Source organism: Cydia amplana, chromosome 14, assembly GCF_948474715.1.
Source record: "Cydia amplana chromosome 14, ilCydAmpl1.1, whole genome shotgun sequence".
Lineage (NCBI taxonomy): Eukaryota > Metazoa > Arthropoda > Insecta > Lepidoptera > Tortricidae > Cydia > Cydia amplana.
Genome location: NC_086082.1, coordinates 8,919,623 through 8,930,377, shown reverse-complemented (window position 1 = coordinate 8,930,377; position 10,755 = coordinate 8,919,623). Strand labels below are relative to the sequence as shown.

General features: G+C 39.6%; 2 protein-coding genes across 2 annotated transcripts; both read left to right on the top strand.

The window, feature by feature from the left end:
* Positions 1 to 2,222: 2,222 nt before the first annotated feature.
* On the top strand, positions 2,223 to 3,629 carry LOC134654341 (uncharacterized). The gene has a single exon (XM_063509806.1). The coding sequence runs from the start codon at positions 2,223 to 2,225 to the stop codon at positions 3,627 to 3,629; it is 1,407 nt and encodes a 468-aa protein (XP_063365876.1).
* A 3,481-nt stretch (positions 3,630 to 7,110) lies between these two features.
* Positions 7,111 to 10,315, top strand: LOC134654073 (DNA-binding protein RFXANK). Its single transcript, XM_063509487.1, has 5 exons — positions 7,111 to 7,383; positions 7,465 to 7,657; positions 8,326 to 8,455; positions 9,550 to 9,697; positions 10,102 to 10,315. The coding sequence occupies exons 1-5, from the start codon at positions 7,152 to 7,154 to the stop codon at positions 10,149 to 10,151; spliced, it is 753 nt and encodes a 250-aa protein (XP_063365557.1). The 5' UTR covers positions 7,111 to 7,151; the 3' UTR covers positions 10,152 to 10,315.
* Positions 10,316 to 10,755: the final 440 nt, after the last annotated feature.

Genomic DNA, 10,755 nt, shown 5'->3' with positions numbered 1-10,755 from the left:
ACAACATTTTACAACAACGATAACCTGATCCGATTATTTTTTATTAACCAACTGTACGTCATTCGAAGCCTAATAAATGAGAGTAGCAACACTGTTATCCGTGACTATGTTGGTTGAAGTGCCGTTTTTCAGTACTGGTCACCCTACTTTCCCGCCATCTGTTTCCGTTTAAACCCCACCATGGTAGCCATGATGGATTCTCGAGTTCAGATCGAGTTTCATTGGCAATTTTGTTTTCCGACTAGAAGGTTGTTACCAGAAAGCACGCTCGATATTTCTGCGATCTGGTAAAAATAAGTGCCTAATTTTTAATTATTCATATCTATTTATGGTATATATTGAAAATATTTTAAACGGTGTAACCGTTCGTATGATAGATTTTAATTAGTTTTGTTTTTCAGTACGAACTATGGGTGACGACAAAAGTAACTCCTCATTTTCGGATAGCTCGGAAGCGAGCATGGAATCGGTGGGTCCTGTGGATCCGCCAATACCAGGGCCCTCAAAAAGGAAACGGAGAGCGCCCCACAAATCTTCAAAAGTAAAAAGGAAACGTCACGAAAATAGCAATACCATGGTTCATAACCTTGTGAAGGAGGTGAGTGATGTAAAACGCTTTTTATCCTCAATGGTGTACCCACATGCTCCACCGCCCATGCCTGTGCCCTCGTCGAATCTTAGCTCGGACGATGACGACGACGATATCAGTCTGAATGTCAGCGGTGAACTTTGCCCTGACAATGGACCACGTGGCGCGGATAAAACTGAAACGGCAGATTTAAGCATTAATTTACCGTTTAATACTACTGTAAAAGAACCGGCTGTTCCAAAGTCATGTCAAGGTCATATAGATTTTTTAAATACTGTACAGCACTTTGGCGCATCCGATTGGGCTGACGTGCGATATGCGGAGGTTCAGAAGAATTATTCCTCTACCCCAGGTTTCATCGATACCGAATGTAACGATGAATTGAAACCGTACGACAGAAATATCTCGCTTAGTGTCACTGAGAAGGGCTTTGCCGCCATTACTCAGGCTTTAATCAAACAAAAAGAATCGTTGCAATCTGGGTTAGAGTCTTTACTCACGTGGATTTCCACATCAGATGAAGTTGTTACTGTAGCTGTTTTAAGAGAAAAGCTTAATGAAATTTTTATCAATGGTTCTTTTAACAAAATTTCCGTTGATCTTCTTCAAATGGCATGTGGGCATAGAGCAGATTTAATTCAACAGAGGCGCGACGGTATTCTGAAATACGTTAAAGATAAATTCGTTCGCGCGGGTCTTCGTAAGATTCCGCCAACTTGCGAGGGGTTGTTTGATAAACAGCTGTTATCAGCTGAGCTAGAAAAGAACGGCGGGGTTGCGAAAACCCTTTGGCCGTTACCAAGTCAAACTACATCAAAGTCTAACTGGCCGGCTGCGCAAGCCGGACCATCTCGTGCTAGACAGCCCGCGCAGGGCTCAAACAATGGTCCTAATACGGGCTATTTTGGCAAATCCTTACCAACTCCACCAGCGCATGGTTTCCCATACTACCAATATCCTACGCAAGGATACTTGATGAATCCGCCTTCTCAACAGGCGCCTTATTATATGCCACAACGATTTTCGCAAAATCGAGATGGCAAACAAAATAGAAAATTCAATAAGAATCGTAACACCCCGAAAAATGACGAACAAGTGCCAAATTCTAACTATAGAGGCCGCCGAGACAGCAAAAAGTTTCGAGGCAAGCGAAGATTCTGACTCTGTCGCGCAGACATTCATAGCGGGCCGCCTTCTAAAATTCATTCATGTTTGGGAGCAAATGAAGGCGCCAGACTCTTTAATAAAAATGATCCGAGGGTATCGATTGCCTCTGAAACAAAAAGTTCCCCTTTGTTGGCCAAAGAACAATCACAAACATCAAACAAAATTCTCATGCGAAATGAAGTTAGCCGTAAAATCATTAATGAAAATCGGGGCACTGGAACCGGTGTTGCCATCCCCAAGTTATATATCTCCAATGTTTTTGGCTCCCAAATCAGACGGGACAATGCGTCCGATTTTCAATCTGCGCAATTTAAACAAATACCTGATTGTGTCCAAGTTTCGTCTAATAAATATCCAACGAATACCGGATTTTATTCAACCGCACGATTGGTTAGTAAAGATCGACCTATCCAACGCGTACTTTCATCTCCCTGTCGCGGAGTCACATCGAAGATTCTTACGAATAATGTTCAAGGGCAAAGTATATCAGATGACGTCATTACCATTCGGCTTGGCCACGGCACCGAAGGTATTCGCCAGCCTGTCGAATTGGGTCACCCAAAAATTAAGGGAAAGAGGTCTCAGGGTAATAGTATACCTAGACGATTTTTTGTTAGCCCACCAAGACAAGCAGACGTTATCGGTACAAGCAATCGAGGCTGTACACCTCCTAGAAACCTTAGGATGGCAGATCAATTATGCGAAGTCCATACTGACGCCACAAAAAAGTCTGGAATTTTTAGGGATCACATGGGACCCGTGGCACGGGATAAAAAGCCTCCCAGATGCGAAATGCACGGTATTGAAAGAGAAAATACTTCAAGTTCTATGTCGACAGTCTGTTCGACTAAAAGAAATTCAAAGCCTCATAGGTCGCATAAACTTCGCAAGTTTTGTAGTACCACGTGGTCGCTTGAACCATCGCGAGCTAATCCAATTCTCCTTGAGCTTGCCGGCCAACAATTTCTCTCGCCGCTATTGGGTCCCCAAGCAGAGTCTAAAAGAGTTAAAGTGGTGGCTGAGACATCACAACTGGCCGTCTGCCCTCCACAAGCCGCCAATCGAACACTTTCTGGCGACCGATGCATCAGGCTTGGCGTGGGGAGCGCGGCTAGACAAATGGCAACTATCGGGCAGATGGTCACCGCAAGAGACTCTCCTACACTCCAACCAAAAGGAAATGCTCGCTGTGCTCCACGTCTTGCGAGAACGCGGTCCTTACCTAAAGGATTCGTCTGTGATGTTACAATGCGACAACAAGACGACAATAGCGTACTTGAGGAAGGAAGGCGGGACGAAGTCCAGCAGCTTGATGGGCATAACCAGGAAAGTGTTCAAACTGTTGGACCAGTACAACATTCACCTGACGGCTCACCACATACCAGGGAGATTCAATGGGGAAGCGGACCATATATCTCGACTCAGGACCGATCCAGAATGGCACCTTCTTCCCGAGGTAACCCAAGTCATATTTCAAAAATGGGGAGTGCCCCTTGTCGATCTGATGGCATCGAAATCAGCTCATGTGGTACCCCAGTATGTCAGTCTGGACATGTTGGATCAGAAGGCACTCTTTCACGATGCCTTCAGCAGAAATTGGGACTTCCCTCTAGCATGGGTCTTTCCTCCGCCGTTCCTAATTCCGAAAGTACTTTCTCACCTGAATTCTGCCAAAGGGACCTATCTGATTGTAGCTCCCAAATGGGAGAAAGTATTTTGGAAACCAGACATACGGAACAGATCCCTGAGCCCTCCTTTCACAATACACCGCCTGCACCGGGTCCTAGTAGATACGCTTACGGGTCTACCTCCCAAGAAAGTCCACGAAATGACTCTTCAAGTCTGGAGATGTGGGGGTGGACTTGTAAATTAACAGACTGGACTCCAGAACAGAAATTACTGTTACAATCAGGTTGGCGCGAATCATCTCTGAAAACCTATAAAAATGCATGGAATAAATGGTTAAAATGGTGCTCATTTAATAATATATCGTCTCCTTATGATCCTAGTGGGTCACAATTAGCTAGATTTCTTTCTGATTTGTACCAAAAAGATAAGCTATCGTATCGCACTATTTTAGTTTATAAATCGGCAATTGCTACTTTATGTAATCCCGATGTATCAGACAGACTAAGCTCAAATATTTTGGTAAAGAAAATTCTAAAATCAATAGCTATTCAAAAACCACGCGAAACATGTAAACCACCTATTTGGGATTCAGATATTTTGACTAATTATCTCATAAATAATAAATGCGATGAGAATAACTTATTTCAGTGCTCCAAAAGAACGGCAACACTCTTGTTGCTATGTTCAGGGCGTAGGGTTCACGACCTGACATTGCTGTCAATAAATCAAAACCGGTGTGTAATAGAAGAAGATTCTGTGTCCTTGTTTCCAATGTTTGGGTCCAAGACAGACAATGAGAGGCAAAGGCAATCTGGTTGGCGCCTACTGCGCAATAAAAACAACATCACTATTGACCCAGTTCACTGGGTGAAACGGGTCATTACATTGTCGGCAGACCGGCGAAGTGTGTGCAATAAAGACAATTTATTTCTTACCTGCTGTGGACCACCAAAACCCGCATCACGTACAGTAATTGCTGGGTGGGTGAAACGGACGTTAAACGAGGCAGGCATTAAAGCTAGTCCAGGGAGCCTTCGCCCTGCGGTGGCATCCAAAAACTGGGTGCTGCAACTACCTGTAGACGACATCTTGGCGCAAGGTAACTGGCGTAGCCGGGACACATTTACTCGCTTTTACCGCCGTGAAATCCAACCCATAAATTTGCCCCAAACACCTGCGGTGCCCTCGTTTGTGCCTATATAATAGTATAAATTTTATGCTAAAATGTCTGATTAGAAATCTAGGTAACCTCATTTACATACCTACCTATAATGAAAATATCATTAAGTTTTTCTCAACAATAAACAATTAAGCATTGTGTAGATGTATTTGATTAAAAATACCATTTTGTGTTTTAAAAACTTTTAAAATGATGTTCTTGTATGTTTCTGTTTCATTTTTCATTTGTGTAAACAGACAGCGACCAAGTCTGAAATGTGTTGTAGCTTAAGATGATCTCTAGATTGCTGTATTAGTATTGTAGCAAACTTATTAAATCACAAAAGATTTAACCCCTAACAAATAGTGATTATAAATAACTGTAAGAAACTAGAATGTGATAATAAATTGATCAAAATGAGCCGAATAATAAATAAAATACATGTATAAATAAAGTACATTATTACTATATTATTTATAATCCTTCAGCTAGCATACTATAGCATAGCATAGCCATTTTGAGATGCTAGAGTTTATCAATTTATGGTTTTGATTGATTAATTAAACTTTCATATTCCCGCCGGGACACCTGCAGGAGTTGGCCGGACAAAAGGATAATGTGATTATCCTTACAGATAGCTGATGATTACTGTTATACATATAAGGAGATTGGTTTAAGATATGTATGTCTAATATTAGCACTATTGGCAGTGATTGATTTATTTCAGTTAAGTTTTTCTCATAATAATAAAAAGGATGTGATATTATGTGATGTGCTAGCTAAAACTTGATGTTTTATTTAATTTTTGCAAAACTGCATTTTATGGTGTTATGTATGACAATAAATACCATTATTGTACTTGATGTCTGCATTTAATTTCTCTCAAGTTGTGCTTTTCCCAGCTTTCCCTAATTAGAAGCCAAGCTAAGAAGCGGTTTTTGCTAAGCTTCAGAGCTCATGATTTTCCCTAGCTTGGTTTCTTTTGTACAAATCATAATAGGGAGTAAGTGTATAGTTATATATATAACTATACACTTGCTTCTTCAGTTCAATATCAGTCAGTAATACTTCCAGTTATTTTCCTAGTGAAACATAATGATTCTGAAGAATAACATAATGAATCTTGCTTTTCATACATGCAATTGATACCAATAGGCCCAAGGAATAACTTGGGATGTTACCTTCAGAATCATTTTCATCACATTGGCTAGAAATCATAAACAAACCCCACCAGGCGATAACAGACACGTCTCATTTATTAGGCTTCGAATGACGTACAGTTGGTTAATACCAGCGTTTTACCTACCAATAAAACGCTTATTAAACAACTTACTCATTCGAAGCCTATTTCTATCTCTGCCTGGCGTAAATAAGACGCAATGAAACTCGATCTGAACTCGAGAATCCATCATGGCTACCATGGTGGGGTTTAAACGGAAACAGATGGCGGGAAAGTAGGGTGACCAGTACTGAAAAACGGCACTTCAACCAACATAGTCACGGATAACAGTGTTGCTACTCTCATTTATTAGGCTTCGAATGAGTAAGTTGTTTAATAAGCGTTTTATTGGTAGGTAAAACGCTGGTATTAAGGAAATCGCATGGAAATCGTTTCGTTTGTTTTGAATTTGAACTTTGACTTTGACATTTTGCATTCTATCCATAAAGCAAGTACTCCATAAGTACTCACTGTTATTGCCAGTTCAATTTTCATAAAACCCCTAAATAATAGCGTTATAAAAATGTGACCGACATCAAATAATTCTTATTCGTGATTACGAACTATTGATTATTCAAATACGTGTACAAACAAGCCACTTTGAAAACAAGAGGCCATTTTGAAAACAAGGGATAAGGATTTCTTCGTTGAGGGTTGAGAAAAAACTAAATAATTTCATTCAAACTAACTACACTATTTCTTTTTATGCTAATTGACATATATAGTGTAGTGTAAGTAAAATTATAATAATTAAGAATTTGCCTTTATTAAAAATATACTAGTACTGTAATCAAATAAAGCCGGGTTCACATTTGTCTGTCGTGCTGTGTTGTGATGCATCAGAACGGTATCGGTTTCATACACCGTCACAACACACGGCATCAGAGAAATGTGAACGCAACTATATTAAATGTATGAAACCGATACCGTTCTGATGCATCACAACACAACACTACAGACAAATGTGAACCCGGCTTAATACCTAATTTAAGGCATATGTTGTACTGTAGCAACATTATCATAGACAAGAAAATATTTATTTTTTCGTAGTGTGTTTTCAGCCAGTGATTTTTAAAGAGCCAATAGACGGACGTATCACGTACCGGATCGCGACCTGTCTTGTTACGGTCCAAGGCCTGTTTGATCGAGTGGTAGGTGTTTGTCATCGTATGTCAGTAGGACCAAGGTAGGACGCAGATGGCACGCAGTTATGATGACAGCGAAAAACAGATATGCGGAGCGGAACAAAACTGTGGTCTAGTACGTCCGTCTATAAATACTTTTACATAGTATAAAGAATCGTTTATAATTATGTCTCAAACATGCCAGAAAAAGTTCAAACTGTCAACCAAATTACGTCGTTGTCGTTTATTATTAACAACACGAAAATGGATGAAGCTGTTTATCTGAAATACGATGGGAAAAATATTGATATCAAACAAGAAAAACAGGACAATGCCGACAGTTACAAATACGAATTCGATTCCGGAAGCCAAGACAGTAGCAAGAGCGGTAGCGGAGGCTACCAGCGATGGGCACCTAATTTGAATGGAATCAGAAAAAGTGCATTTACGCCGTACAAATCCGTTCAGTGCACTGCGTTGACTAATTTGCAACGAGGTAACTTTACTTCCTTTATATGTAAGTTTGCTTAGTTTTTCTGGAAGTTTCTATTTTCTAATGTTTACGTGGTACGGGTAGGTAATACGCAGGCGCGGGTGACGGAGGTGCCCCAGCCGGACAGCAGCTTCCACGCGAAGGCCGGGCGCGGCGAGATCACGCGCGAGGACGTGAAGCTGGAGCCGTACGTGGACATCACGGACGAGCACGGGCTCACGGCGCTGCACTGGGCCGCGAGCTACGGACAGCTCAACAGCTGTCAAGACCTAGTTTGGTGAGTCTTTGTCTACATGTCCTTTGTTTGTTTTCATTTGATTTAATTAGCTTTCTTTAGTTATAATTTGCTGTTTGGCAAATTTTATAGAAGATGATAATTATGCATTGATGCAGTAACATATGATTAAAATATACAAACATAGTTATTTTCAAACAAAGTTAATTTCAGGTTATTTATTGAAAAGTTTATATAATTCTTTTATTATTGAATTTTAAAATGCTAAGTTTTGATCTGGTACTTGGTTAAGTTTTTTTAAGCTAAAAAACAATATATTTACATTTTGGCTAGTAGTAAAATATATTAGATCAGAAAAGAAAACGCATCCAGGAAACTTTATTAACCAATTAGCTATTAAAGTCATATGGGCTGCTTAAATTAGTTTATACATTTTTTTCAGAAGAAGGGTTGCAGCATGAATGTTATTGCTACTATATGATATAATGGCTGAATTTAATTGCTAAATAATTTATGTTATGTTGTTTGTTATTTATGTTAACCATATTTAAATCAGAGAGAATAAAATACTGAATTTCTAACATGATCAGTGCAAAAAATTTAAATCATTTGGATTCATTATAAGGGAATGGATAACACACACACGCACACACAAGATAATCAGTGAAAATGACCAACTGAAACGATTATTCAACTAAAATGTATTTCAGGAGTGGGGCCAATGTCAACATGCGCGGGCCCGAAGGGGAGACAGCACTACACTTGGCTGCAGCTGGGGGACACCATGAAATCGCTAAATTTCTGTTGAATGAGGGAGCCGATGCTGATGTCCAAGATGATGTAAGTATTTAATAATTTATTTGCTCAAACTGATGGTTCATAAGTGTAAGGCCTGAGTGGACGCTCGAGTTGGGTGTGCAGCGGGGTGGGGCGTGCGGCGTGTATGTTAAACAAATGCAAGCATATAGGAGCGGCCTTGGTGCATGCTGCTCGAATTACTTGTGAGCCCAACGCCACGCTGCACACCCCGCCGAACACTCGGCTTCGAGCGTCCACTCAGGCCTTACACTAAAAGTTATTTACAATTTATTTATCTTTTACTGAAATGTTAATAATTATCTATCTGTATTTGTTTATTAAACGTAGATCACTCTGGGAATGCTTTAAGTTGCAAATTGAGCTCAGCACAGCTCAATGAGTAAATTAAATTTGGGGCCCCAAGATATTAAATGAGAGTTAAAAAAATATGAAGTTGCAAAAACTTGGTATTGGCTGTGTAGTGACACAATGTATTAAGAGCCAACAGGAGCTAAGATTTAAATATTTTAGGTAAATATACCCGTCTCGCTAACGGAAGCGGCTCCTAAAACTAGTTCGATAAGGACAAGGCGAAAAATCCTGCGTAAAAATATCAAAAATCGAGGTTTCGTACTCGACTGTTTCCTCCTCCAAAACTTAACCAATCGTAACCAAATTTGGAAATCTAAATGATTATGACATTATCTGTGTCGGACCGTTTTGATTTTTTGACTAATTGATGTCAGTTTTGAATAGCACGCCTCTCATTGCGGCATAGTCAATTAGGCCATTTTGGCCATTTTTGAAGGGCTCTAGCGCCTTAAAAAACAAAAATATCAAAAAAAGCAAAACGGTCCGACACAGATATTGACAATATTAATCTGTGTTGAAAAAATCATTGCTCTAGCTTCAAAACCCACAGAGGAAACAGTCGAGTACGTTTGTATGGAGAAATGACCACTCCTGTTGGCTCTTAACTCTAAATTTAGTAGTTTTTTTTTTTTTAAATGGCCTATATTTTGTCCCACTGCTGGGCAAAGGCCTCCCCTGTCTTTCGCCACTCGTCACGGCGTAATTCGGCGGTCGTAATTTAATAGTTGCATGCAATGCATTATAAAACTCCTGTTATTTTTCAGTCTGGCAGCACTGCTCTGATGTATGCCGCAGCGGCAGACTTCCCGTACACCTGCAACGAACTCCTGATCCGCGGGGCCGACCTTACTCTCACTAACGATTACGACCAAGATGCATATACCCTCAGCACCACTAACAATAGTAAACTGGGTAAGTTACTTTCATCTTTGACATTACCTTTTGTCTATTGCCCAATGACACGGGGCGGACACGCCATACATCAAAAATGATTTGCGTTTATATGTGTGCGCGGCACGTCTGTACACGCGTCACGTCTGTACACGCGTCATTGAGTTTCTGACAGAATCCTGACATGCTCTCAGTAGAGCGACTTACGCACATTCATGTCGCGGCCTGTCGCGGGCGAGGTAATCCGAATCGGGGCGGAGCGGTGCGTGTCCGTTCTGTATGATAATACTATTACTTATTCTGTGCCAATGATGATACCACTATTTATGACGTATTGAATGACGTATTTATATTTTATCTCTCAAGACGTATTGTATTGAATTGTGAGACTCATGCTAATCTAACAATTTTTTCTATTGTTTCAGCCCAAACTGTGATAGAAAACTTTTTAATTGGTTGTCTCAGCAAAATGTGAAGATACCAACCAGACCAAATTATGTTGGAATATCCACACAATTCATTTGCTTTAACAGTTGAATGAAGAAATACAGGGATTTAGTTTGTAACATAAATAATGTATCTATTTACTTCATTATATATACAGATCATGTTTTATGAAATAAAAGATTTTAAATTACATTTGAAATATGATTTATTACGTCATGAATATTATAAAAATACAGCTATGGTTGTTTTTAACATAACTAAATATACATTGCACCATTGTTCTTATCCTTAAATAAAGATATTATACAAAATTTACAACCACCTTTTAAAAGTGTTAACTCTAATTTTGACTTAAATTGCACTGTACAGTAAAAAAAAAGATCAAAAATGCATGCATGTGATTCTAAAGTACAATATTAAAATACATTTCTGATTTCAATATTTAATTGTAATATCCAACCCAGATATTACATAAATAGTGCATTAAATTGGATAAGTACAGATACCGTTTTCATCATGCTTGCGAATATAATTATAGCTATCAAAGATTCATAGATCATATTATGTGTGTAGGGAGTCTTAACACATTCAGTGCCGAAAACCCGACTCGGGTATTTTATGATTTCGTTCCC

Coding starts and splice junctions, on each gene's coding strand:
- LOC134654341 (XM_063509806.1), top strand. CDS start 2,223: ATGTTCAAGGGCAAAGTATATCAGATGACGTCATTACCATTCGGCTTG.
- LOC134654073 (XM_063509487.1), top strand. CDS start 7,152: ATGGATGAAGCTGTTTATCTGAAATACGATGGGAAAAATATTGATATC. Junction 8,456..9,549: donor ATGCTGATGTCCAAGATGAT/GTAAGTATTTAA, acceptor GTTATTTTTCAG/TCTGGCAGCACTGCTCTGAT. Junction 9,698..10,101: donor CACTAACAATAGTAAACTGG/GTAAGTTACTTT, acceptor CTATTGTTTCAG/CCCAAACTGTGATAGAAAAC.